Below are 27,931 nucleotides of genomic sequence, written 5' to 3' on the forward strand. Positions count from 1 at the left end.
GTGGATTGACTCTGGAGCCACTCGACATATTTGTGCTGTCAAAGAAGCATTTGCGACTTACTCTACTGCTAGTCCCGAAGAAGAGCTTTCTATGGAAAATACTACAACGGCCAAAATTGAAGGTTATGGGAAGATATTCCTGAAGATGACTTCCGGCAAGGTGTTAACGCTCAACAACGTTCTTCATGTACCTACTATTAGGAAGAATTTAGTTTCCACTTCTTTACTTGTTAATAATGGATTCAAATATGTATTTATTTCTGATAAGGTTGTTGTAAGCAAGAATGAAATGTATGTTGGAAAGGGCAACCTCACAGAGGGCCTTTTCAAACTAAATGTAATGGTTGTTGACAGTATGAATAAAATTTCAGCTTCTTCTTATTTATTGGAGTCAAATGATTTGTGGCATATTCGTTTAGGACATGTCAATTACAAAACCTTGCAGAAGTTAATTAATTTAGAAGTATTGCCTAAATTCGAATGTAATAAATCAAAATGTCAAATATGTGTTAAATCTAAGTTTGTAAAACATCCTTATAAGTCTATTGAAAGAAATTCAAATCCTTTAGACTTAATTCATACTGATATTTGTGATATGAGGTCGACACCATCTCGAGGTGGGAAAAATATTTTATTACTTTTATTGACGATTACACTCGATATTGTTATGTTTATTTACTTAATAGTAAGGATGAAGCAATTGAAGTATTTAAGCAATACAAGAATGAAATGGAGAATCAATTGAATAAAAAGATCAAAATGATTAGAAGTGATAGGGGTGGAGAATATGAATCTCCGTTTGCAGAAATATGTTCGGAATATGGAATTATCTATCAAACTACTGCACCTTACACACCTCAATCCAATGGAATTACGGAAAGAAAAAATCGAACATTAAAGGAAATGATGAATTTTTTATTAATAAGTTCCGGGTTACCGCAGAGTTTGTGGGGGGAAGCTATCCTTACAGCTAACCGAATACTCAATAGAGTACCACACAGCAAAACGTAATCTATTCCAAATGAAAAATGGAAAGGAAGAAAACCCAACTTGAAATATTTCAAAGTGTGGGGGTGTCTAGCAAAGGTACAAGTTCCTTAACCTAAAAAGGTTAAAATCGGACCAAAAACTATAGATTGCGTTTTCATTGGATATGCTACAAACAGTAAAGCATGTCGGTTTTTAGTGCATAAATCCGATAATCCCGAAATTCATGTTAATACGGTAATGGAATCAGATAATGCTGAATTCTTTGAAAGCATCTATCCGTATAAAACTGAATGTCAGTCGTTAAGTAAAAGACCTAAACGACATGGGGAAGAACCAAAGGAAAATACTCCAAGTGTAGAAGATCCAAGGCGTAGCAAACGTCAAAGAACATCTACTTCCTTTGGACCAGATTTTATGACATTCTTGCTTGAAAATGAGCTTCAAACTTTTAAAGCAGCTATGTCATCTTCTGATTCAGCATTTTGGAAAGAGGCAGTCAATAATGAGATTCAATCAATTTTGGATAACCATACATGGAAATTGGTTGATCTTCCTCCGGGAAATAAGCCTTTAGGTTCGAAATAGAAATTTAAATGGAAAATGAAAGCTGATGGCACTATTGAAAAATATAAGGCAAGACTTGTTGTCAAAGGTTATAGACAAAAAGAAGGCCTTGACTACTTTGACACTTAGTGGCACTAGCGGCCGTGTATGGTCTTAAAATCCATCAAATGGATGTTAAAACAACTTTCTTAAATGGAGAATTGGAGGAAGAGATTTACATAGAATAACCTGAAGGTTTTGTGATTCCTGGTAGAGAAAAGAAAGTATGAAAACTTGTTAAGTCGCTTTATGGACGTAAACAAGCACCCAAACAATGGCATGCCAAATTTGACCAAACAATATTGGCAAGTGGGTTTAAAATTAACGAGTGTGACAAATGTGTTTACATTAAAAATACTCCAAATCATGAAGTCATTGTTTGTTTATGTGTTGATGACATGCTTATAATGAGCAAAAATATGGCAGATATAAATGCTACTAAGCGCATGTTGGCTAGCAAATTCGACATGAAAGACTTAGGAGTTGCTGATGTGATCTTAGGAATCAGAATTCATAAGACTCCACAAGGTCTAGCATTATCACAGTCTCACTACATTGAAAAGGTACTTGACAAGTTCAAATATTTGGATTTCAAAATTGCAAAGACTCCAATTGACGTGAGTTATGCACTTCAAAAGAATGAAGGTGAAAGTGACTCACAACTGGACTATGCAAGAATATTGGGAAGTTTGATGTATATCATGAATTGTACGCGACCAGATATAACATGTGCTATTAGAAAACTGAGTCGATTTACAAGTAATCCCAATCAAATACATTGGATGGCAATGAAACAAGTTTTGGGGTATCTGAAACATATCCAAATTATGCTTTGCATTACAACAAATATCCCTCCGTGATCGAGGGATATAGTGATGCAAATTGGATCACCGGATCATCTGAAGTTAAATTCACGAGTGGATATGTTTTCACAATTGGAGGTGAAGCAGTGTCTTGGAAATCTTCCAAACAAACGTGCATCGCCCGTTCTACAATGGAATCTGACTTCATAGCTTTAGATAAGACCGGTGAAGAAGCTGAATGGCTCCAAAATTTCGTGGAAGATATTCCATTTTGGCCCAAACCTTTGGCACCAAAATGTATACATTGTGATAGTCAAACGGCAATAGGCATGGAAGGGTGCGTTATGTATAACGGAAAATCGCGTCATATACGACGGAGACACAATACCGTTAAACAACTACTCTCTAGTGGTGTTATCATGATTGACTACATAAAGTCAAGAGATAACGTGTCAGATCCACTTACAAAAGTCCTATCTAGAGAGGCAGTTGAAAGATCATCAAAGGGAATGGGGTTAAGGCCTAGGACAAGTCATCATGGTGGTAACTCTACCTAGCAGACTGGAGATCCCTATAGCTAGGTTCAAAGAGATCAAACAAAGTTATGAATGACGGTACAACATTGTCAAATAACTCAACATATTCTCGCGATGAAGACAATGTTCAGAAATCGAGGTACAATATTAAGATTTTTTGATGAGTCAATAAAGCTTAAAGCTTTTTAATGATTTGCTAAGTCTGGCAGGATATGACCAGATAGTGTGTCTATAGGATTACACGTTTAGAAATCACCTATGTGAGTGTGAAGTGTAAGCCACTTCAAGGGGAATGAAAGTATAGGCCCATTCTCTAAGCACTCATGAAACTAGGCGGTGTTCATGGCTGAAACGAACCCAACCGTGAGAACCATAGATGGTTAAGGGTTAATTATGTGACTTACGTTGTCTAGGTATACAATAAAGCTCGACGGTTCAACGATATCAAATCTACTGATTGACCGAGTATATCTGATATAAGTTCACTACGGAAAGTTCAAAGGGAAACCTACTTATCGAGATGCAATTAATTCTTGCATATAAAACACACACGCGCCCGTGCATTCCTTTATTTTGTAGCCATTCCCCATTCATGTGGGGAGTTGTTGGGCTTTTAAGTTTGGTTTAGCTTAATTTTAAGCTTGATGTAGCTTAAAGAGGGTGAATGAAAAATAGAGGAAAAATGAAATATTTGAGTTTCCCTCATTGGCAAAGGGACATAGTCCTATATTGGAGGAAGAAAAGGCTTTTGATGGGTATATATACAATTGCTCTTCTTCTAGCTCTTAAAGAGTTAAGAAGAAGGCAAGCCTCACATTGTCGTTGTCGTCGCTCGTTCGGCTCGGTTTCGGTTTCGGATTTGGATTTGGATTTGGTCTAAGATCGATTGATTGATTAATCTTTTTGGACAAAATTTCTTTCAATTAATTAATTAAATAATTAAATTAATTAACGAAAATTCAATCCGGAATAACCCATGACCCGCGACCCGGTCTGATCCGGCCCGTTTTCTTTCCCGGATTATTTTAAATCCGTTTTTCTGTTTTTCCCTCAATATTTCAACAGAAATATTCTCACATGTTCCTGTTCCAACAGCTATGGCTGTTTCTGAAAGGTTGCAAAACTTTTCAGAAATAGTGCCAAATGGTCTATAAATATGCCTTGAATCCCAGGATCTTTACTAACTAAATTTTCTGATTATCTTCTTCTTCTTCTTCACACCATTTTTCAATGTGTTTTGCGACCATTGAGTGGTTCGAAGTTCACCAGATTTTTTGGTACCAATACGCTAGTGAGTTAAATCGTTTTATCCTGGGAGGATAATATTCAGACACCTCAGGTACTTGAGAGGAATAATTTCCTTAAGGACACACTGTGCATTCAGTATGCTCGATTTATTCCAATATTGTTTTTCCAGAATTTATTTCGTGCAACTGGTTCTACTAACTTTCTGTTTCTATTTCTATTTCAGAAAGTTTAATGGTTTTTATTGTTTATTACAGTAATACAGAGTGAATAACAGAATTAAACTTTCAAACGGGGCCGGATAAGAGTCATTATATGAATGAGCATTAGAGATTCATTATCTGCCTCTTCGCCATAGTCCTTTGGTTGAACGTCAATACATTTCTTATGTGTGCATAGAAATATAATGTTCAACAGCTTCTTATATTTTCATCTTCTATTTCACATCCCATTTTCTGCTGTAGTTTTTATACAAATATTTTCCTCTTATAATTTCATCACTATAGTATGACATTGTTTTAGTTTTATTAAAGTCTTGGATTCATAACTTGGATGGTTAGGTATTTGGAAGATAATAACGGATAGTTACCACAGTTTGATCAAGGGATTTATCAAGAGTTTGGCCAAGGGAATAATGAGACCACATCAATTAATATGGTATGGAGAAAATATGTAAAATCGGTGGAAATATTGGACTATGGAAGACTTATTTGATGTGCAGTCCAGCTTATCAAACAACTGCTAAAGTTTATTAAACATGGTTGTTTGCTTAAATTGTTCTCATGTCAAAGCTAAATCTTTTGTGTTAGTCTTTTTTGAAGTGACTGCTTTCAGTTTTCGTGTCCTTCTAATGCTTGACCAAAGTATTATGCAATATTTGGTCCTCTATTACATGAGCTCAAATACAAACATTGACTTTTCTTTTACTTCATGTCATCTTGCCTCTCGAAATGATATGCTTAGGAGAAAGTAACAGTTTAAACAATTGAAATATGCAATTTGACTTGTTACGATATACATGTGTTTGACCAATGTCCTTCTTACACATTTCTGTCCTCTATCATACAGCCTGAGGGATGGAATGACGGGAGATTCTAGCAAGCAAAGGTAACATTCATAGAAACTTAGTCACATTGAATAAAAGGTTCAAATTTATCGCTCTTAATTTTACCATCCGTTATACTTTAGAAGTATTCATATCCTAATCAAATTTCTATGGTCTATTTTGCTTTGTGGCAGCACTACATACTATGGTGAATACAAGTGTTAAGGAGCAGGGGCTAATAGATCAAAGAGGGTGGGTTGGTCACGTAGCTTATCGAGCGAGGAAGCTGCACCATTTCTGACCAAGAATATGATCGGAGGGCGAAGTTGGTTAAGGCCTGCACCTACCCATTTCAAGAGACGTTCAACTATTGTCACTCCCACGGGAGAAAACTAAAATCAACTACGACCATCACTAGATATATATATATATATATATATATATATATATATATATATATATCAAAAGAAGAAGAATACTCAAGATCAATTCCAGCTTATCTCTTGTGAAAATTTTCATTCTTTAATTATTAAAATTGATTTCTTGATTTCTTGAGGCCATGTATATCTCGTAGATAGTACTCTTACACGTATCTCCAAGAGATATTCACGATTAAAGTATACATGTTTTTCTTATTTCAGTAGTTGTAGTAGTTTAGCAGCTGGTTCTAATGAAAAAGAGGAACCGTCACTATTAGTTCATCACCTTTGTCACAACTTAATTGACTTTCAAGGTCAAATGATGGTAGTATCTAATTTAAATACATAAGTTACCCCTAAACTATGGACCAAATCCCTGTTACACATTTTTTGCTAACGAAAATTACCTTACACACTCAACCTTTTTAAAGTGTAGCTTGATGTTTTAACTTCAATACCACACAGGGGGGGGAGGGGGGGTTGGGGAGGGGGGAGGGGAGGGGGAGAATGATTTGTGTGGTGTCTAATTTTTCGCTTAAACTGATTATGGAAGGACCTCGTTCTTCTAAGTGTTCCTTAACCTACTATTGCTGAAATAGTAAATGCGGAAAGTAAAGAATACAAGTATTTTACGTAGAAAACACCTAGCTCAAAAGGTAAAAAAAACCAAGACCTACTTCTCACTAGGATTTTCCCAAACTCTCCACTAAATCACTGAGCCAAAAACTGTATTTACAAAATATTTTTGTAAACCTAGGATTAACTCTAACCCCGTTGTGGTAACCAATCTCTAACTGCTGCGACAACTTCAAGTTAACTCTAACTTGAATACTCTGAGTACCTATTACAATTGACTCTAGATAAAGCTGAAAGGTACAATATGAAAACACCTACTACAATTGAACTAGAATAAAAGACAGACACTTGGAACTGATTCTTCTATATGGTTCATGTAGCTTCAGGTTTGCATACTTGAATCACACACGAATTACTTGTAAAATGCCTTGCTATTTTTCTTTCAATTCACGTTTAACTTCTGCTTTTGTGCATCGCTGTAGAATGAGAATGTCCTGCAATATATAGAGTTAGTAGATGAAGAAATAACTAGAGTTCTAATGCTACTCTTCCTTGGTGGAAGAGTTCTTGTTGATCTCAACTTCTAACTCCTCCCTTATCTTGGATAGTGTTCTCTTTGAGTAAGGAGTCATTCTCATTATCAATTATGCAACCTTTTCGATTAGGAGATATCAATTATACCAAGTTAAGCTTATCTTCATCATGTGTATCCCACATGCTCGAATCTGCCCGTCTATGCACATAAGGGATCGACCTGGTTCATGCCTAAGCCTCCTTTGTCAATATTCAAAACTATCCTTCACTTAGGCCATCAAATTCTTCCTTTTTGATGATGACAAACTCTGTATTTTTCATAAGCTTAGACACGGTTTCAACTTAGCTCAACATCAACACAATGTTAGAAATATTTTTCCTTTTTATCACTTATCATCAAGGACCAGGTTCATTAGGTTATAAACATCATTGTTCAAAGTGTAAAGCACAACCTTTTTTCCCCTTTTGGCATCATCAAAAAGTTACATAAAAAATGTACAATACCTAGATTTTAAAACTTACTCATGGCCACTGGGGCTACTTCAAATGCAATCATAGGTTAATCATCATAGATCAAGCTATGAATTTTAACCATCAAAGAAATATAAACAAACAGTTAGAGCAAAAGATAGTGAATTTCATTGATGATTGATAAGATTCTACCACAAAGCATAAGAAAGAAATAAAAATACTGGAAACATGAGCAAAAGAAACAAAAAAATCCCGAACTGGGTCACTGGTTGATCTACACTAGGCTAGGAGGCTTAAGGGTGGGAAGAACTAGGTGCTTGGTTTTTGGTTTGGAGGAGTTTCAGCACATCTTGAAGAATGCCATCATTCTTCTCCTTTTCTCTTGCCAACTCAGTTCTGAGAGCATCTCTCTCAGTCTCCACTGTTGCCAACCTATTCTTCAGCCTCTCAATTCAGCATCCTTCGCCCCACTTTCATGCACCAAGGCTCGCACCTTGCTATTCACTAGTACCTTCTTGGATGAACTAGGTTTTTTAGGAGTGGCATGGACTTCATAGTCACAAACAATCAGAGTATTTTCCCCACAATGATCCTTACTTGTACCAACCTCCCACTTCTTCATAGGTACCTTGAAATGTGCAAGCATAACTGTGAGAATGAAGCCATAGGGAATGGGATGAGTCTTGGTGCCATTTAGAACCCTATCAAGAAGTTGGATTATAAATCCAGGCCAATTAATATGCCTCCCACTATCTAAACACTCCATAAGGACCAAGTCCATGAAGTTTGCAATGTGCCTCCTTTCCTGCCTTGGCAGAACACATGTGTTGACAAATTCGAACAACACCTTGTGGGGTGGCTTCATCTCACTCTTGTACACAGCCTTGAGCTCAACTTCCTCCTCATTGTCACTGAATTTCCTGGTAATGGTAAGGGCAGTAGGAAGATTTTCTAGGCTTGGCCACTTAAGCTTTGTATAGTCATTGTACCCCTCAGCAGGTACACCCATAATTTCTCCCAACTCTTTCACATCGAAGGAGACTTGCACTTGTTTCACTATACTGGTAACCCTTCCATCATTCACCTCGCCATTTGCCATAAACTCAACAATTTCATTCCTGGCCAACTTGCCATCCATCTGAAGGACCATGTCCTTCCAGCCTTGCAACTCTAACTTCTCCAAAAGCAACACCATTCCTTGCTCCTCTAAGTCCTGAGGAGTCTGCCTTTCAAAATTGTCCTCTTGCCAAACTTGGTCATCTTGTCTTTCTCAGTGTTAGAATCATCTTCTTCCTCTCCAATCCATTCCTTTTCTTCAACATTGTTCACTTGTTTTGACTTCACAGCAGACCTTGTTCTTTTTGCCAATGTGGATGGTTCAGCAGACTTTGACTCTAAAACAGACTTCTTAGTGGACGTCTTGGCTTTCTTGGCTTTGGGAGTCAGAACCTCCACTTCTTCAGTCTCATCTTCATCTCGAAGGACCAGGTCCATCTCATCAATGTCAATAGCCTCAACAGGCTCATCCACCTTTTTCTTTCCCTTAGCAACTGCTTTTCTTCTACTTTCTTCTAAGGATTTCTGTAGTTCTGCCTCATTCTGCTTTAGCTGACTTCTTGTGGCTCTTCCTCTTGTGGGAGGAATTTTAATAGTAACAGAAGGAGCAGCATTCCTTTTCTTGTTAGCGCTAGTAGTGCTAGGGGTTTTAGCCTTTGAACTTCCTTTCTTCTTTGGATTATAACTCTCAGTCACTCTTCTCAGTAGGTCTGCGGGGGTTTCCTATTCAGATGAAATAGGTTCATCTCTATTTTTCCCAAGTTGAACCAGCCCTTCAGCAGCTTTGCCAGACCCACTTCCTCCTGTTGTTTTTACACTCTTCTCTACTCCAGCAAATATTTCTCCCCAAACAACCATTGCACATGTATCTTTGGTTAAACTAATAGGAGTGGGTGGCATTTGTCCGGAATACAAGTTAGACAGGAGAATATAAATAATGCTGATGGAGACTCTGTATGCTGCGAATCATAATAGATTGCAACTCACTATAAACTCCCCGTAATAGCTGCGCCTTCACACCCATAAGACCACCAGAGATATATGTATCTGCACAATAAGTGCAGCAAGTGCAGCATGAGTACGTAAATCAATGCGTACCAAGTAAGTATCTAGCCTAACCCCGGAGAAGTAGTGACGAGGGGTCTACATCGACACCTCCTAGTGGTCCAATAAATGAAATACAGTAGGAAGTAAGAATCAACCACTCTTTTACCCTTTCCCCTCACAACACTCCTAACTCCCTTGCTCTTTTTTTATTTTTCCTTTTTATTTTTACTACCAACTTCTCTAGACTCTGTAGTTTTAACACCTGCTATAGACCCTACCAGCACAAACCTATTTTTCAAATTTGTATCAACTTCAGAAATTGTCTCAGGAGTAGATTTAGGGCCAGAAGATACATGTTCAGTTTCAGAAGAAATCGTTTCTTCCCCCTTAGTAGCAGATTTAAATGAGTCTTCAGATTTCTGAGATTCTTGGACCTGGCTATCCTATTGTTTATCTAATTTCTTAGATAATGCACTCCCTGCTACAGTCTTGCGAGCAAGCATCTTAGTTCTTCCTTTTTTAGACAGAGGTGTGGTTGAATGTGTGATAGATGGTGTGGGTGTGATTTCCTTGGGTGGGGATGAAGGATTTTCAGGAGTGTTAGCCATTTATATGCTTGGGTATGGGAGAGAAGAGAATTGGATTGTGTTTGGAAGATGAGAGAAGATGGAGAGTATTTGACGTCTTGAAAAAGAAGGAGTGAAGAAAACAATAATGCTGATCAATTTAAAGAGGATTAATTAATGGGGTAACAGTAGCTTTTCAAACTTTTAGAAGTCTAATCAAACTAAATTTCAGCTTTGAAAAGACTTTGGAGTGTATCCCTAGAATCTAGGTACTTCAATTCGGTTAGGAGTCTTTTGAATGAAACTGGTTCATTTGTAACAGATAAGTCTAAAAGAGTTTGGAATTAAGTAGGACTCTACTCATGATCCAAATATTATTATTTCAAATTATGTAGAGTGTAGAAAACATACCGAGTAATCTTGATGAACCAGGTTCTTCACTGAGAATTGTCTTGTGCAAGTTTAAATTTTCCAAAATAGAAAAAATAACATTAGAGATTAATGAATCATTTTAGCACATGGCACAAGAGTATACTATTGAAAGTATGAGACTGAGCAATTTACAGATTTTCTAACCAATTTTTTTTTTCAATGTGAATTTTTGAACTGGTCCTTTTAGGTGATCGTAATCATCCCTAATTCTAACATGTTCCTTTCGAAGTGATCTCTACTTAGAGCTTTTGTGAAGATGTCAGCTATTTGCTTGTCAGTAGTACAAAATTCCACAGTTATCAAACCCTTTTCATAGTTATCCCTAAAAGAGTGATGCCTAACATCTATGTGCTTAGTTCACTTGTGATGAACCATGTTCTTGGTCATACTAATAGCACTAATGTTATCACAAAAATGGGGATACAACCAACATCAATTCTAAAGTCCATTAATTACTGTTTGATCCACAACAATTGAGCACAACATGAAGCAGCAGCAACATACTCAACTTCAGCAGTAGATAAGGCCACTAAATTTTGCTTTTTGGTAGTCCAAGACACAAGACATGAGCCAAGAAAGTGTGCCATACCTGAGGTGCTCTTTCTATCCACAAGAAAACCTGCATAATCAGCATCCGCATATCCCACTAGATTGAAATTACCACCTTTTGGATTCCATAGACAAAGATCAGTGGTGCCTTTTAGATATCTCAAAATTCTCTTGACAGTAGTCAAGTGAGACTCCTTCGGATTTGCCTGAAATCTTACACAAAGGGCTACACTGAAAATAATGTTAGGTCTACTAGCAGTGAGATACAACAATGAGCCAATCATTTCCCTATACAACTTTTGATCAACAGATGAATCGGGTTCATCTATATCCAACTTTGTAGCTGTTGCAATAGGAGTGTCAATTTCTTTGGAATCTTCCATTTTAAACATTTTAAGCAACGCTTTTACATACTTCTGCTGATGGATCATAGTTCCATTTGAATTTTATTTAATTTTTAATCCTAAAAAGAAATTAAGCTAACCCATCATGCTCATTTCAAATTCACTCCCCATTAGTTTAGCAAATTCTTTACTTAACTTATCAGTAGTTGCTCCAAATATTATATCATCAACATATATCTGAACTACCAAGAGATCTTTACCTTTTTCTTTTAAGAATAAAGTATTGTCAATTTTACCTCTCTTGTAGTCATGCTCAAGCAAAAACTTTAATAATCATTCATACCATGCTCTTGGAGCCTGCTTGAGCCCATAAAGTGCTTTGTCAAGTTTGTACACATGATCAGGACTCTCCTTGCTTTCAAACCCCGGAGGTTGCTTGACAAACACTTCTTCCTTTAGATAGCCATTGAGGAAGGCACTCTTGACATCCATCTGGTGAAGGGTGAATTCCATGTAAGCAGCAAAGGCTAAGAGGAGTCTTATTGCTTCCAACCTTGCAACTGGAGCAAAAGTTTCATCATAGTCTATGCCCTCCTCTTGGCTATATCCTTGAACCATCAATCTTGCCTTGTTCCTTGTAATTGTTCCATCTTCATCAAGTTTGTTTCTGAAGACCTATTTTGTGCCAATTACTGATCTGTCCTTAGGCCTTGATACCAGATGCCAAACTTGACTCCTTTCAAATTAGTTGAGTTCATCTTGCATTGCATTTACCCAGTCTGCATCCTACAAAGCCTCGGTAACGTTTTTAGGTTCAATAAGAGATAAAAAAGCATCAAAAGCACAAAGATTCTTTAATGAAGATCTGGTTTTGATTTTAGAGGTTGGATTAGTAATTATGTTCTTAATGGGATAAGAACTCTGATACTTGTAAGATTTTACAACCAACTAGTTTCCCCTTGATGTTCCTTTAGTGTTTTGTTGTTGTGGAACAGGTTCATGGACAGGTTCCATTGAGGTTTGGGGATCATTTCCTCTTAGTTCTCTTCCCCTTGTCATGTTGCTCCAGGAGGAAGAAGTTGTTCCATCACCTGTTCCTTCTTCCAGTGCAGCTTCAGTCTGGGCTGTGGTTTCATTTAAATTTCTTACCAGCCCAATTGCCTCATCATCATGTTCCTGTCTCTCAGAAAAATATTAGTTTCATCAAAAATCACATGAACACTTTCTTCAACACACATAGTTCTTTTGTTATAGACCTTGTAAGCTTTGCTATGTGAAGAATATCCCAAGAATACTCCCTCATCACTTCTGGTATCAAACTTGCCTAGAGAGTCTTTACCATTGTTGTGCACAAAGCACTTGCATCCAAATGTCCTAAGATGGGATATATTTGGTTTTCTACCTTTAAGTAACTCATAGGGAGTCTACTCTACAAGAGGTCTAGTCATGCACCTATTTATGATGTAGCATGCAGTATTTACAGCTTTTACCCAGAAGCTATGAGGCGGTTTACCAGAAAGAAGCATAGTCCTAGCCATATCTTCAAGTGCCCTATTATTTCTTTCAACTACTCCATTTTGTTGTGTAGTCCTAGGAGCAGAGAAATTATGATCTATGCCATGCTCATCACAAAATTCAGCAAATTTAGCATTCTCAAATTCAGTGCCATGATCAGACCTAATTGATGCAAGTTGAATACCTAGTTGTTTCTCAGTTTTTCTAACAAAAGAAGTGAACATGTCAAATGCTTCATCTTTAGATGTTAAAAATAATGTCCAAGTAAACCTAGAGTAATCATCAACAAGCACCATTACATATCTTTTACCACCTCTTCTGAATGTTCTCATTTGACCACAGAGATCTATATGGACCAGTTCCATCGTCCTGGTGGTGCTTACCACTTTCTTGCATTTAAAAGAGGATCTTACCTGCTTCCCCCTTGAACAAGCCTCACACACTTTGTCTTCCTTGAACTTGATGTTAGGCAACCCTATCACCAGGTCCTTAGAGACTAATTTGTTGAGTTGACTCAGACTTGCATGTCCAAGTCTCTTGTGCCAAAGGAGGGGATCATTGTCCAACACACTTAAGCAAGTGAGTTCGTTTTCTGAAAGTGTGGACAGATCTATAATATATATATTTTTCACTCTTTTTCCCTGCAAAACAATCTTGTCAGTAGTAAGATTAATCACAAAACATTTGGTAGAGGTGAATTCTACCAAGTTACCTCTATCATACAGTTGTGATACATTGATTAGACTGTATTTAGGCCATCTATCAAGTAGACATTCTCAATAGAGTGAGAATGAGTCTTACCTACCTTTCTAACCCCAATGATCTCACCTTTCTTCCCATTTCCAAAGGAGACATTACCTCATTTGAGGTCCTCAAGTGAAATGAACTAGTTCTTGCTTCCTGTCATATGCTTTGAGCAACCACTATCGATGTACCATATTTGGTTGCTCCTCTTCACTTGGACCTGCAAAAGAAAATCAGGGGTTAGACTTAGGAACCCAAACTAGTTTGGGTCCCTTTATGTAGGCAAAAGAATGAATCAGATTCCTTTTAGCCCAACTTGGTAGCCTATTCCTCCATCGAACAAATTCTTTGTTCTTTTGGCTTTCCTTTTCTTTTGAATTGCATTCACTTTTATAGTGACCTGTTTTACCACAGTGAGTACAAATCTTGTTCTCAGAAAGTGTAAGGTACTTGCTTTTGGGATCCCATTTAGGTGGCATATTCCCAAAGCCAAGTCCTCTTCTATTGCTACTATGATATTCCTGTAGCCATGAAAGTGCATCAGAGGACCTGTTCCATTTACAAGTTCTGTCTAGTTCATGCTTGACTTTGCCTAGATCCTCTTTCAAAATTCTAACCTGCTCATACTTCTTATACAACTCATCTTTTAGTTTACCTACATTTTCTTCTAGAGTGAGTTGTGTGCAATCAGTTGTCTTCTTACTTGTTCCTAATTTCAGTTTTAAATTTTCAGATCTAAGTTCTAGGACATTTGATTCAAATGCATGAAACTGGTTCTTTAATGCAGTATTTTCACTTATAGTCTCACTAACCCTAAGTTTCAGGTTCTTACACTTTGCTTTCAAAATTACACATTCCTTAGACAGCTGTTCGTTTTCATTGTTTACATCCTCAGATTCATCAATGAAATCTAGAAGTAATTCAGATAGCCTTTCTTTAGACAAAAATTTAATCTTGTCTTTGAGATGAATTACACTTACCTTAGATTCCTCATCAGATTCTCCAATGGCCATAAGTGCTTGTTCATCTCCATCTTCATCATCTGAGCTTTCTCCCCAAGCAGCAACCATAGCCTTTGTTGATCCTTTGTTCTTCTTGGGTTGAACCTGTTCCTTCTTCCTGTTTCTTCGTTCAGCTCTTTCCTTCTTCCATTCAATTTCCCATTGAGGGCAGTTCTTGATGTGATGATCAGTGTTACCACACTTGTAGCATCCCTCATTAGTTTGCCTTTCAGGAGTTTTTGGTTTGCTGTAGCTTCCACTTCTTGAAGGACCCTTTCCTCTCTTTAGGTACTTCTTGAAGTCTTTTGTGATCATAGCCATTTCATCATCTTCTAGATCAGAACCTTCAGTGATTTTGAGTACCAGGCTCCTTTTCCTGCTTGGGTACGTCCATCTTCATGGTTTGCCTTCTAAGTTCATAAGTAGTGAGATTTCCAATTAGCTCATCCAAATTAAGAGTGTCAATGTTCTTTGATTCCTCAATGGCAGTGATTTTGCTCTCCCAAGTAACTGGCAGAACCCTTGTCAAAATTTTCTCAACTTTGTCTTCTTCAGAAATAATCCTTCCAAGAGACTTAAGTTCATTTGTCAGTATGGTGAACCTTGTATACATCTCTTGGATGGTTTTCCCTTCCTTCACGGTGAAATTCTTATATTGAGAATATAGTAGTGTTCCTCTGGACCTCTTCACTTAAGGTGTTCCTTCATGGGCCATTTGCAAAGTATCCCAGATTTTCTTAGCAGTGGTATAGCTTTGGATTCTACTGTACTCATCTGGACCGAGTCCACAAACAAGCCATTTCTTGTCTTTAGCATTCTTCTCCCATTTTCTCAAGTCGTCAGGAGTGCAGTCAGCTCTTGTCTTTGCCACCTCTTCTCCTTCGGCATTTATCTTCATGGTAGCCAGTGGGCCATCTGTGACAATGTCCCATAGTTTATAGTCTTCTCCTATGATATGATCTCTCATCCTGTTTTCCCACCAAGAGTAATACTAGTCATTGAAGAGTGGTGTCCTAGCAATGGATTGCCTTTCCCATTTTCCAGGTGGTGCAATCATCTTGATCTTTTCCAAAGGTGTTAGCCTCTTCAAGGATAACCTTATTTGATACCAATTCATGTTTTAACTTCAATACCACACGGGGGGGGGGGGGGGTGATTTGTGTGGTGTCCAATTTTTTACTTAAACTGATTATGGAAGGACATGGTTCTTCTAAGTGTTCCTTAACATACTATTGCTGAAATAGTAAATGCTAAAAGTAAAGAACACAAGTATTTTACGTGAAAAACACCTGGCTCAAAAGGTAAAAAAACCACGACCTACTTCTCACTAGGATTTTTCCAAACTCTTCAATAAATCACTGAGCCAAAAACTGCATTTACAAAACACTTTTGTAAACCTAGGATTAACTCTAACCCCGTTGTGGCAACCAGCCTCTAACTGCTGCGACAACTTCAAGTTAACTCTAACTTGAATACTCTGAGTACCTATTACAATTGCCTCTAGATAAAGCTGAAAGGTACAATATGAAAACACCTACTACAATTGAACTAGAATAAAAGACAGACACTTGGAACTAGTTGTTCTATCTAGTTCATGTAGCTTCAGGTTTGCACACTTGAATCACACACGAATTGCTTGCAAAATGCCTTGCTATTTTGCTCTTAATTCATGTTTAACTTCTGCTTTTGTGCATCGCTGTAGCATGAGAACATCCTGCAATATATAGAGTTAGTAGATGAAGAAATAACTAGAGTTCTAATGCTTCTCTTCCTTGGTAGAAGAGTTCTAGTTGATCTCAACTTCTAACTCCTCCCTTATCTTGGATAGTGTTCTCTTTGAGTAAGGAGTCCTTCTCCTTATCAATTATGCAACCTTTTCGATCAAGAGATATAAATTATACCAAGTTAAGCTTATCTCCTTCGCGTGCATCCCACATGCTCGAATCTGCCCGTATCTATATATACAAGGGATGGACCTGGTTCATGCCTGAGCTTCCTTTGTCACTATTCAAAACTAACCTTCACTTGGGCCAACATAGCTGAAACACACCACTTTTGACACATGGCGTGCACCTGTTTTACACATAAAAGAGGCGAGTGAATCTAAAAGTTTTGGATCTGAACCATTATCTAAGTGCCACATTTTCAGCCTTTTTTTATTTTTAAGCCTACTGTCAAAGGGTTTAGGTCCTCAAGTATATTGAACAAAATCCAGCTCGATGAATTCCAGACAAGCACTAAAATAGAAGTTTTGGTATGCAATTACCTTATACTTTATCATCATATGCTCCTTAGTTTGCTTTTCTTCTTCGAAAACTGAGGGGGTCTGCACAATACAAGTTTGATGTTCATTTCTACTTTTATTGAATGTAGAGGGAAGAAATTAGGTTCATGGTTGAAAGAGACGATTCTGCAAAAGGAATAGTTTTTAGCCAGTTCACATCGTTTTTGGACTTGATACACTATTCTCTTCAGAAGGTAAGATATAAAGATACTTTTCTCCCTTCCTACTTTCCCCTAGCTCCTTTTTTCTATCTGTAACAAAAAGAAGCTTATCTTGTATGTATTTGTAGTCGGACATCAATTGTGTTCCACTAGTTGGATCCATGTCTATGGCTGAAAGACATGTTGTAGTTACTACATTTACTGCGGATCCAGAATGCAGGATACTTCTTAAAAGCTTGAAAGATGGAGGTGTTGCCATCAATCTTACAGTTGCATCACATGTAAGGGGTCTACGTTCTTACTTTGTGTACGCCGTCTCCCGTAACCATTCCAAATTCTAAAAGGCTTGTGCATATCTAGTGTTGCATTCCTATTACTGTTCAGATTATCTGTTGAATAAGAAGATGATACATGTCATGTTAGGTGGCTCATCTCTTGATCTATGCTAGGTTTTCTTGATGGATCCTTGGTGGAATCCTGCAGTGGAGCGGCAAGCCCAAGATAGAATCCATCGAGTAGGGCAACATAAACCAGTCAGGTGTGTTTTGCATTACATCTACTCTGGATGCTATTAAATGGAGCTGATTGTTGTTTTCTAATTTTGCAGGATTGTGAGATTTGTAATTGAGGATACAATTGAAGAAACGATGTTAGAGTTACAAGAGAATAGGAAACTATATTTTGAAGGGCAAGTACTTTCTTTTTCTTACAGTCGTTTATATGGTTGCATATGTATTTGACTAAAGGATAAAGCATTTGATGATTTTTCCGCTGAAATTTTGTTATTGACAACCTTTTTGTTGCATTTTGCTTTCTAGTTCATTTCTTTGCTCCTATCCTCTCCCTTCTCCGCTTTTTTTCTTTTAGAAAACTATTTTTCCATAACTGTTTGTTTTTCCTCTGACAAACTGAAATTTCCAAGTTTTTTGATTGCAGGACAGTCGGTGGTTCTTCAAATGCATTAGGAAAGCTAACAAAGTCAGACTTGGAATTCCTATTTTATAGTCACTTTTAAATGTTTTCTTTTTCTTCAGTTTGGCAAACAAATTCTCATATGCTTTGCATAGCTTCTAGCAAAAAAATTGTACCTAGTGTTCTGACATTTGCCCTTAGGCTATCTGGTGTTTGATCTATCCAGAGCGAGTTTCTGTTGCTTCTGAATCACAGTGATTAGCTTTATCAATTGTAAATTGTTCTAGTTGTTTCCAAAGGTGGCCTTCCATTTAACCATTTTAACTTTGTGCATGATAAAAAGTGTATCTGAATGCATACCTCAAGGCAAGGTCATGGAAATGTGCTTCTCTATTTTCTTTTGGTCTGTTACTATTACATATACAATGATAGTTTCCAACTTTAGGCCCCTTTCAATTTTTTCGCAAATTTGGTGCAGATAGGCCTATTCTTTGTTAGAATCTTTGACTTCTCATCTATTTCTCATACTATAAATAATCGTTACTGAACTTTTCTTGAAAATCCCGGACTAAAGAAAGATTTACATGCAAATGAAGGATGCGATGTTTGAACCTGTCGTTCAGTAGTCCAACGTGGAAACAACTTATCTATCTGCTAAGGTTTTGATGGAATTCTTGAGTTACTTCGTAATAGAATATAAGGGTCCACCAAACTCTATAGAGAACCAGGTTCTCTATCAGTTCCACTAGAACACACGCACACTACAGTAAGTAAATGATAAGAGAATATTTACGTGGAAAATTCCTAGCTCAACGGGATTAAAAACCACGACCTACCCTTATAGGATTTCAACTTCACTACTGAGCAACTTTTAGATTACAACCTCTGCAACCTAGGAATTAACCTCTTAATCCCTCACTAACTTGTAATACTCTATTACAAGCCACTTTGTAATAACTCTATTACAAAGACTTTACAACTCGACTAACTCTAGCCAAGACTCAAACGCAAAGGTTTAAGGTTTACAAAGGGTTTCCTACAGAATACTTCTAAACAAGCTAAGTGAGAATTACAATTGAAGAACTATTATAAAGTTACAACTCAACTAAGGACATACAATGACTTGCTATGGGGAACTGGTCCGTAGTAGTGTTGTTCTTTGTTCTTGATGCACTTGAGAATTGATTGCTTGATGATCAATGACTGTGTGAGAGCTTGAATGAATTCTCTAAGTGAACAAGTAATTTGTTTTACCTTCTTTGATGTTAATAATGCATTTGTGACATCACTAGTATGATGTAAGCAAGGTAGGTAAAACACACTCCCCATAAAGTTGACTGTTGTACTGTTTTTGCACTATAGCGTGTGCAGGCAGCAGTTTTACAGCTGGGGCAGTTGACTTGTGCAGTTTCCTTGGGAAATGGTAGCTATCTGTTCCCTCTGTTGTTCCTTTGACTCTGAAGAGTTGAACCATATCCCAAGCTAGAACCTTTTGATCTTAAGGTCTTAAGAATGTGTAACAGGTTCCTTATCTGGTTCTTGACAGTAAGTTTGTTAGATCATAAAAATATAACAGGGATATACATATAGCCTATTAATTTCTCCCTTTTTGATGGTGACAAATTTATAATCAAGTTCCCCATAAGAACCAGCATTTCCTGAATTCCCCCTTAATCTATTTCCCATCCTGTTCCCCCTGAATTATTTTCCCCCTTTTGACATCATAAAAAGATTAGTAATAGGCTTATAGCATAAAGAAGTCTAGATTGAGTTAACTCATGCCACTTGTGTACACACAACATGACTAAAAATAGAGCATAAAGAGCAAGACATACACAGCAAAAATGGAAAAGCTTCCATTAAACAATTTGGATTTGAAAACAGGGAGCAGAGTCACTGTTACTGACAACCATCCACAATTCAGAACAACAAAAACAAATACCATAAACATCATAAAAAAAACTAATCATTGGAAAACTAATACTTAAGGCTTGACACTGAGGGGACATTATTTAGGGAGCACTGGAAGGAGAGGTCTTAGAGGCAGAGGCAAGGGTTTGGAGGACGAGATCCATTCGAGCATTCACCGATATTTGCTCATTGAACAGTTTCTCTTTCAGGTCCTCCAGCTGTTTCTTGAGCTTAGCATTTCCTTGGTCAGATGGGCAACCTCTTCAGTTTGAGAGATACTGGAACCAGGTGCCTCCTGAAGCTGACTCAACTAACTCTCAAGAATAGCATTCCTTGCTTTCAACTGCCTTATCTCAGCAGTAGCACTGTTCTGAGCGTTGATCAACTGAGAAATGGTAGAAGTGCTTCCAACTCCTCCAGCCCTATCAATGCACTCACATTCTTCCAGAGTGGACTTGGAGAAAGTTTGCTTCTTAGTGCCCACTTTAGCTTGTCCCATAGGAACCTTAAAGTACTCAAAGAACTTGGTGAGAAGGAACCCATAAGGCAGCCCATGGTTACCATCTTTAAAATCTGCCACTTTTTGCATGTGCTCTATCATGATCCCAGGCAGGTTGATGGTAGTGAAGTTGTCCAGTGCTTCCATGAGGAACAGGTCTGCACGAGAAGTAATAGATCTTCTCTCAGCATGAGGGAGCAAGACCTTGTTTACCATCTCAAATAACAGTTGGAACACTGGAAGGAGGGCCTTCTTCTATACCCGTTCCCCTTGGTGAATTGCTCTGTCCTTCAGGGTGGCGTTTCTGAAACTTTGAGAACAAGATCCCTGAACACTAGACAGCCCTTCAACAGGCACACCCAAAATAGATCCCAGCAAAGCAGAGTCCATTACCATGTCAACTCCATTCACCAGCACGCAGATGTGATCATCCTCAACTTTGAAGAGGTTAGTATAGAAACTTTGAACTTCCTACTCATACACCTTTGAAGCATCACTTGTGAACAAATGTGTCCACTGTTGGAACTCACAGATCTCAACCAATTGTCTCATACCAGCCTCCTCCAAGATTTCAGGGGTAAATGTGCGGCCCCACAGCATCTTTTGACTTCTTAACCTCTCTTTCCCAGCACTCCTTGGATTACCCACTCTGGCCTTCTTTGAGGAACCAGGTTCCTCATCCGTATCAACTTTTCTCTTAGTAGACTTGCAAACATTCTTTCCTTTTTCATCAGACTTCACAGACTTTTCACCCAATTCTTCTATCACCCTGGCAGCAGACTCTTCTACCAACTTATCACCAGATTCTTTCATCACATTTTCACTAGCGACAGCATCATCAAACTTGTTCAGACTTTTAGCAGACACAGAAGATCCCCCTTTAGGCTTGGGGAGACCATGCTTTTGTGAGTGCTTTATAGTCAAGGAACCAGGTTCCTCTTCTATTTCATCATCCACATACACAACTGGCACTGTCTTCTCGCTTACAAATTTCCCATCTTTCACTAATTTTCTTCTCCTTGACTTAGCTTGGCTATTCTTAAGTGTAGACTCAAGAGCCTCCTTCCTTTGCAACCTTGTAGTAGGTCGCTTAGGAGTAGACTCTTGAGCAACCATTGGTCTATGCCTAGTCAAGCTAGCAATTGGCATGTCATCAGAATCCTTTTCACTTTCCCAAACTACTTCTTTAGAATCATATCTCATCTCAGACACAATCACAGACAAAGGCTCAGCATCGAAATGAGGGAAGGGAGCAGGATCAATACTAACCTGGGGTTCTTGAGAGGATCCCTGAGTTGGATCCCTTGAGGAGGGATCAGATCCCTCAGTTGTTACCCCAGTAGTATTGTCCTGTGCTGACTGTTCAACAGGCACAAGCTCTCTACCCTCTACCATAGTTTTAGACTCTTCCCCCTGAGCCTCAGACCCATCCGCACTTCTTTCTATAACAACCCCTTCATTAGCTATAGATAGCATATTCTCTATTGCTTCTTTCTCTTGTACATCCATGAAAAACTCAGTAGAGGAAGGAGTGTTACCTATGGACACAAGATCAGGAGCAGTCTTTGTTGAGTCAAACTTCTCAGAACTATCGGTCTGATCTACCTTTGGCTCCTTTTTCATAGGCGAACTTGAAATTTCCTGATTTTCTTCTTTGTACTCTATTCATCCCCTTTTTTCCGGCGAAGTAGGAGAAGGGCTCTGGGCTACAAATCTTTTGGGAGTCAAGATTTTGTGACTCCTATGAGAACCAGAACTCGAGTGGGTTGGAGAGGAGATGGAATATGGGGGTGACTCTGTCCTAGGATTTTGGTTAGTAGTGGTGTGGGGTGAGGAGTCTAATATCGATGTTTCAACAGGTGAGGATTCAATGGGGATGTCACTTGGAACACTCGAGGTTGTTTGATTTTCAACCATGGTGAGAAGAAGAGAAGGGATTTGGCAGTTTTAAGAGAGGCAGAAGAATGGGGTTTTGAAATTTGATGGGAGGAGTTGTGAAAGTGATAGATGTATTTATGATGGATAAGGGACCGGTTAAGAAAGGGCGGCAGTTTTGGGAGTTGGGTCGATTCTCAATGGGTGAGATGTTTGGGTTCAAAGGACGCAAAGAAAAAGAAGCTGACATATTGATGATGTGGCACTTGTTTTAACCGTTCAAAATTGTGCATGAGAGAATAAAGAAGCTACTAACCTGTGTCAAGAGAACCAGGTTCCCTGACAGGTCTTGCAAATGTAAGCTTAACCCCTTTTACCGACATGCACTACATCAGCTGCTCTGTAATCATCATGCGTGTTTACTTGTAACAGTATAAAAATGAGTTAGACTTTGCCAGAAAACACTTTTAGCTAATTTTACCTCTACATTTCTTTCATAACCAATCATCGAGGGACCAGGTTCTCAGTTGGGTTTTATCAACCCCAGTGCTAGACGATTTCTTTCAAAATGTTCTCTGCTCAGAGCTTTGGTGAAGATGTCTGCAATCTGATCTTCAGTGCTGCAAAACTTCATACAGATGAGCCCTTTTTCAACATTGTCTCTGAGGAAGTGATAACGTACATCAATGTGCTTGGTCCTCTTATGTTGGACTGTATTTTTGGCCATATTGAGTGCACTTGTATTGTCGCACAAGAGAGGCACACAATCATAGAATACTCTAAAGTCTTCCAACTGCTGTTTGATCCACAGCAATTGAGCATAACAAGAGGCAGCTACTACATATTCTGCTTCTATAGTTGTGAGTGCCACAATACGTGCTTTTCCTGTCCACCAGATATCCTGTATAATCAACGTCAGCATACCCAATAAGATCAAAGCTATCACCTGAGGGATAGTAGAGAACCAGGTCCTGCGTTCCTTTGAAATATCTCAATATTCTCTTGGCAGCCTTCAGATGAGATTCCTTTGGATTGGATTGAAACCTTGCACAAAGGCCCACGCTGAACACAATATTTGGTCTGCTTGCAGTGAGATACAAGAGTGATCTTATGATCCCTCTATACATGGTTTGATTTACAAGAGAACCGGGTTCATCCATGTCTAGACGAGTAGTTGTGGCAATAGGAGTGTCAATAACCTTTAATGTTTCCATGTCAAACCTTTTTAGCAGCTCCTTGATGTACTTCTACTCACTTATCATTGTTCCCTTTTGAGATTGCTTCATTTGAAGTCCCAAGAAGAAATTTAATTCTCCCATCATACTCATCTCAAACTCACCCTCTCTCAAACTCACTCCCCATGAGTTTTGCAAACTCTTCACAAAGAGAGTCAGCTGTGGCTCCAAAAATGATATCATCAACATATACCTGAACACTGAGCAGGTTCCTCCCTCGTTTTCTTCAGAAAAAGAGTGTTGTCAATTTTCCCTCTTGTAAAGCCATTTTCTAGAAGAAACTTTGATAACCTTTCATACCAAGCCCGGGGAGCCTGCTTTAGCCCATACAATGCCTTGTCCAGCTTGAATACATGCTGAGGATGCTCGTGACACTCAAATCTAGGAGGCTTCTTGACGTAAACTTCTTCTTTCAGGTAGCCATTTAGAAATACACTTTTGACATCCATTTGGAACAATGTCAACTCCATATGAGATGCAAAGACAATAAGAATTCTAATAGCTTCCATTCGAGCAACTGGAGCAAATGTTTCATCATAATCAATCCCTTCTTCCTGATTGTAGCCTTGAACTACAAGCCTTGCCTTACTCCTTGTTGTATTTCCAAACTCATCAAGTTTGTTCCTGAATACCCACCCGGTCCCTATGATAGTTCGATTTGCAGGTTGAGGAACCAGGTGCCATACCTTGTTTCTTTCAAATTGATGCAACTCCTCTTGTATGGCTATGATCCAGTCTGCATCTTTCAACGCTTCTTTGATATTTTTGGGCTCTATTTGGGAAAGAAAGGCTGAAAAGGAAAGTGAGTTTCTTGCTTTTGATTTGGTTTGAATTCCTGAGTCAAGAGGGGTGATTATGTTGCCAAGAGGATGTGAGCTTTTGTGCTTCCAATTTGGTGCCTGAATCTCATTGGCAGAGGACCCAAGTATGTCTGACTGAGGTTCTTGGGCGCTTCTTACTTCAGCAAGTAGAGTACCTTGGACTGCATCAACAACTATTCAGCTTCAGTTGGTGTGATCAAAGGACCAGGTTCCTCTCCAATAGATGGAGGTGTACTCGCATCATCTTCACTGGATTCCTTTACATGTCTCATCATGTCTGCCTTTCCATTTTCCATGTCAATAACTTCACCTAGAACAGATAAATGTTCTCCATCTTGGTCAACACATCTGTCCTTCTCACACGAGAGGTGAGATTCATCAAAAATCACATGTATACTCTCTTCAACACATTGAGTCCTTTTGTTATATACTTTGTAAGCTTTGCTTTGGGATGAGTATCATAGAAAGATTCCTTCATCACTTTTGGCATCGAAGTTTCCAAGAGCTTCCTTTCCATTGTTGAGGACAAAACATTTACACCCAAAAGTCCTTAGATGTGTCAGTTTGGGCTTCCTTCCATTCAGCAGTTCACATGGAGTCTTGTTCAGAAGAGACCTGATCATGCACCTGTTCACCAAGTAGCAAGCAGTGTCCTTGCCATGTCTTCAAGAGTTCTATTCTTCCTCTCCATAACACCATTTTGTTGAGGTGTTCTTGGAGCTGAAAAATTGTGAGTGATACCATTTTCAGTACAGAACTCATCAAATTTGGCATTGTCGAACTATGTCCAGTGATTAGACCTGCTGCAAGCTACATTATTACCCATCTTTACTTGAATCCTTTTAACGAAGGCAACAAATACTTCAAAGGTTTCATCCTTGGTTCTGAGAAACAGAGTCCAGGTGAATCTGGAGTAATCATCAACTATAACGAAGATATATTTCTTTCCTCCCCTGCTTGCCACCCTCATGGATCCACATAGATCCATGTGAAGGAGATCAAGTGGCCTTGAGGTACTGACTTCCTTCTTGGGCTTGAATGAGGATTTGACTTGCTTGCCTTTTACACATGCATCACACACTTTGTGATCCTTGAAACTTAATTTGGGCAGACTACGAACCAGGTCCTTCCTGACCAATTTGTTCAGCAACGTGAAGCTTGCATGACCCAGCCTCCTATGCCATAATTCAGCATCATCATCAATAGCAGTTAGACAGTTGAGATCACCATTCTGCAGAGACTCAAAATCAGCAACATAGATATTTTTGTATCTTTTTGCTACTAGCACCACCTCACCAGTCACTAGGTTTGTGACTGTACATATTTTTGACACAAATTCCACCTTGTTTCCCTTATCAAAGATCTGGAAAATACTTAGCAAGCTGTACTTCAACCCGTTCACGTAGTACCCATTTTCGATTGAGTGTGAGAGAGACTTCCCAATCCTTCCAACTCTCAGAATGTATCCTTTTTTCCATTTCCAAAGGATGCACTCCCTCCTTGCAGGGCTTTAAGTGAAAGGAAATTATTTGTAGTTCCAGTCATGTGCTTTGAGTAGCCACTATCCATGTACCATTTGTAGGCTGCTTATTTTCACTGTTCCCTGCACAAGAAAATCAAGAGTTAGACTTAGGAACCCAAACGAGTTTGGGTCCCTTGTAATAAGGAAAGGTGGTGAATGAGGGATTTTTTTGTCCAAGCAGGCATCATGCATTTCTTATATGAGGGACCAGGTTCTCTACCAGTAGTTACTTTTTCAGCGAAAACTTTGTTTTTCTGCTGTGACTGAAATCTGGCCTTACAGTTTTCTTTAAAGTGCCCAGTGTTGCCACGGTGAATGCAAAGCCAGTTATCAGGTACAGTAACGTACTTGCTATGAGGGTTGTAGGGAATCTTTTCCCTTTGGAACTCAATCCCCTGCATGTTTCCCCCATTGTTGGTGTACATGGCAATGATAGCATCAGAGGACCACATCCACTTGAGTGATTTTTCAAGGTCACTCTTCACTCTTCCTAGTTCTTCATGAAGTTGTTTGTTTTTCTCAAGCTCAGCATACAGACTAGACTTCACTGAATTTAACTCACTTTCAAGCTTAATGTGTGCCCCACTTGCAACTTCATTTCCCTTTTGAGAATTTTTAGGCTTACTTTCTATTTTAGGTGCCCCAATTATTTCTTTCAAGTCCACTACCACTACTAATAGGTCATCTCTCTCATGCTCAATGTAAGCAACTCTCTCAACTAAGACTTCTTTTTCCTTTCTTACACACTCAAGGGTCTCTTTTAGATCTACCACAGTGACCATTAGATCATCTCTTTCATGTTCTACATGTGTAATTTTTTCATCTAAGGCATCCTTCTCTTTCTTCAGGTTCTCAATTGTCTCCTTTAAATCAATAACAACGATTACTAAGTCATCTCTGGTTTGTTCTACTTCTCCTACCTCCACAGTTAAAGCATCTTTATCATTTATAAGACTGTGATAAGCATCAATGAACACATTTGCCAAAGACATAAGTGTTTTAGGAGAATAAGATTTCAGATTTCTCTGAACATCCAGAAAATTTACCTCATCATCGTTGTCATCTTCATCATCATCAGACTGAGCCATCAAGGCAAAGATTGAGTCATATTTAGTTGCTTTACTTTCCACTTCCATCATTGAATATCACCATGATCATTTTCTTCTTCAGATTCGCTGGAGGAGTCTCCCCATGCAGTAAGAGCTTGCTTTACAACATTGTCAGTGTCATTCTTTTTCTTGAAGCGTTTGTCAGGAACCGAGTTCCTCTTGGCTGCTTTGTCAAAGTTATTTTTGTACTGATCTTGCTTTAGGAGAGGGCACTCCTTGATGAAGTGTCCTGGCTTGCCACATTTATGACAGAGGTCCTAATTTTTTGGCTTGCTAGAACTTCTCCTTTTTGGAATGCCTCCATTTCTGCGAACCATCTTCTAGAATCTTCTTGTCAAGTAAGCCATATCACCATCCTCACCACTTGAATCGTTGTTGTCTGTCTAGAGGACCAGGTTCTTCTCTCTTTTGGGTTCTCTTCTTTCATTGTCCTTCTTCTTCTTCTTCTTCATCATTTCATATGTTTTTAGATTGCCAACAAGTTCATCTATGGTCAGTGTCTGCAAGTCCTTCGCCTCTGTAATGGCGTTCACTTTGCTTTCCCAAGAACTGGGCAGTACACTAAGGATTTTCCTAACAAACTTATTTCTTGGAATGGTTTCACTAAGAGAGTGAAGCTCATTAATGATGGAGGTGAAGCGAGTATGCATATCTTGGATGGATTCATCATCTTTCATCTTGAAGAGCTCGTATTCAGTTGTGAGCATGTCGATCTTGGATTGCTTAACCTGTGTTGTTCCTTCGTGAGCTGTCTGAAGAGCCTCCCAGATTTCTTTTGCTGATTGGCATGCCGATATCCTGTTATATTCATCAGGACCAATGCCACAAATAAGAATTTTCTTTGCACGAAAGTTCTTTTCTATGGCCTTTTGATCAGAGTCATTGAATTCCTTCCTCGTCTTGGGAATGGCTACAGCTGGGTCGCCAAGATTCTTGGTGGGAACAAAGGGTCCGTCACATATGACATCCCATAACTCAGAATCTTCAGCCATGATGAAGTCGTGCATCCTAGTTTTCCACCATCCATAATACTGTCCATTGAACCTAGGCGGTCTGTAAGTTGACTGGCCTTCTTCGAAGTTTGGAGGAGTAGCCATGAGGATCCTTTCTAGGTGTTAACCTGATA

At 38.6% G+C, this 27,931-nt stretch overlaps 3 protein-coding genes across 3 annotated transcripts; 1 reads left to right on the plus strand and 2 right to left on the minus strand.

The window, feature by feature from the left end:
• Positions 1–9,194: 9,194 nt before the first annotated feature.
• Positions 9,195–11,255, minus strand: LOC138895289 (secreted RxLR effector protein 161-like). The gene is made up of 2 exons (XM_070179964.1): positions 10,913–11,255; positions 9,195–9,325 (listed from the first exon to the last, which is right to left on the minus strand). The coding sequence occupies exons 1-2, from the start codon at positions 11,253–11,255 to the stop codon at positions 9,195–9,197; spliced, it is 474 nt and encodes a 157-aa protein (XP_070036065.1).
• Positions 11,256–15,167: 3,912 nt separating this feature from the next.
• LOC138895290 (uncharacterized) lies at positions 15,168–15,593 on the minus strand. Its single transcript, XM_070179965.1, has 2 exons — positions 15,505–15,593; positions 15,168–15,444 (listed from the first exon to the last, which is right to left on the minus strand). The coding sequence occupies exons 1-2, from the start codon at positions 15,591–15,593 to the stop codon at positions 15,168–15,170; spliced, it is 366 nt and encodes a 121-aa protein (XP_070036066.1).
• Positions 15,594–16,636: 1,043 nt separating this feature from the next.
• Positions 16,637–18,050, plus strand: LOC108943428 (ATP-dependent helicase rhp16-like). The gene is made up of 7 exons (XM_070179966.1): positions 16,637–16,730; positions 16,850–16,954; positions 17,050–17,202; positions 17,371–17,459; positions 17,529–17,613; positions 17,858–17,861; positions 17,956–18,050. The coding sequence occupies exons 2-7, from the start codon at positions 16,868–16,870 to the stop codon at positions 18,048–18,050; spliced, it is 513 nt and encodes a 170-aa protein (XP_070036067.1). The 5' UTR covers positions 16,637–16,730; positions 16,850–16,867.
• The last annotated feature ends 9,881 nt before the right edge of the window (positions 18,051–27,931 follow it).

Source organism: Nicotiana tomentosiformis, chromosome 7 (genome assembly GCF_000390325.3).
Source record: "Nicotiana tomentosiformis chromosome 7, ASM39032v3, whole genome shotgun sequence".
In the NCBI taxonomy this organism is placed as follows: Eukaryota; Viridiplantae; Streptophyta; class Magnoliopsida; order Solanales; family Solanaceae; genus Nicotiana; species Nicotiana tomentosiformis.

Excerpts from the sequence above, each read along its gene's own strand:
- LOC138895289 (XM_070179964.1), bottom strand. The coding sequence starts at position 11,255 with ATGGAAGATTCCAAAGAAATTGACACTCCTATTGCAACAGCTACAAAG. Across the intron at positions 9,326-10,912 it reads GGATAGAAAGAGCACCTCAG|ATACATATATCTCTGGTGGT; the intron begins GTATGGCACACT and ends CTTATTGTGCAG.
- LOC138895290 (XM_070179965.1), bottom strand. The coding sequence starts at position 15,593 with ATGAATTGGTATCAAATAAGGTTATCCTTGAAGAGGCTAACACCTTTG. Across the intron at positions 15,445-15,504 it reads CCACCTGGAAAATGGGAAAG|GATGAGAGATCATATCATAG; the intron begins GCAATCCATTGC and ends GTGGGAAAACAG.
- LOC108943428 (XM_070179966.1), top strand. The coding sequence starts at position 16,868 with ATGGTTGAAAGAGACGATTCTGCAAAAGGAATAGTTTTTAGCCAGTTC. Across the intron at positions 17,203-17,370 it reads ATCTTACAGTTGCATCACAT|GTTTTCTTGATGGATCCTTG; the intron begins GTAAGGGGTCTA and ends GATCTATGCTAG. Across the intron at positions 17,460-17,528 it reads GGGCAACATAAACCAGTCAG|GATTGTGAGATTTGTAATTG; the intron begins GTGTGTTTTGCA and ends CTAATTTTGCAG.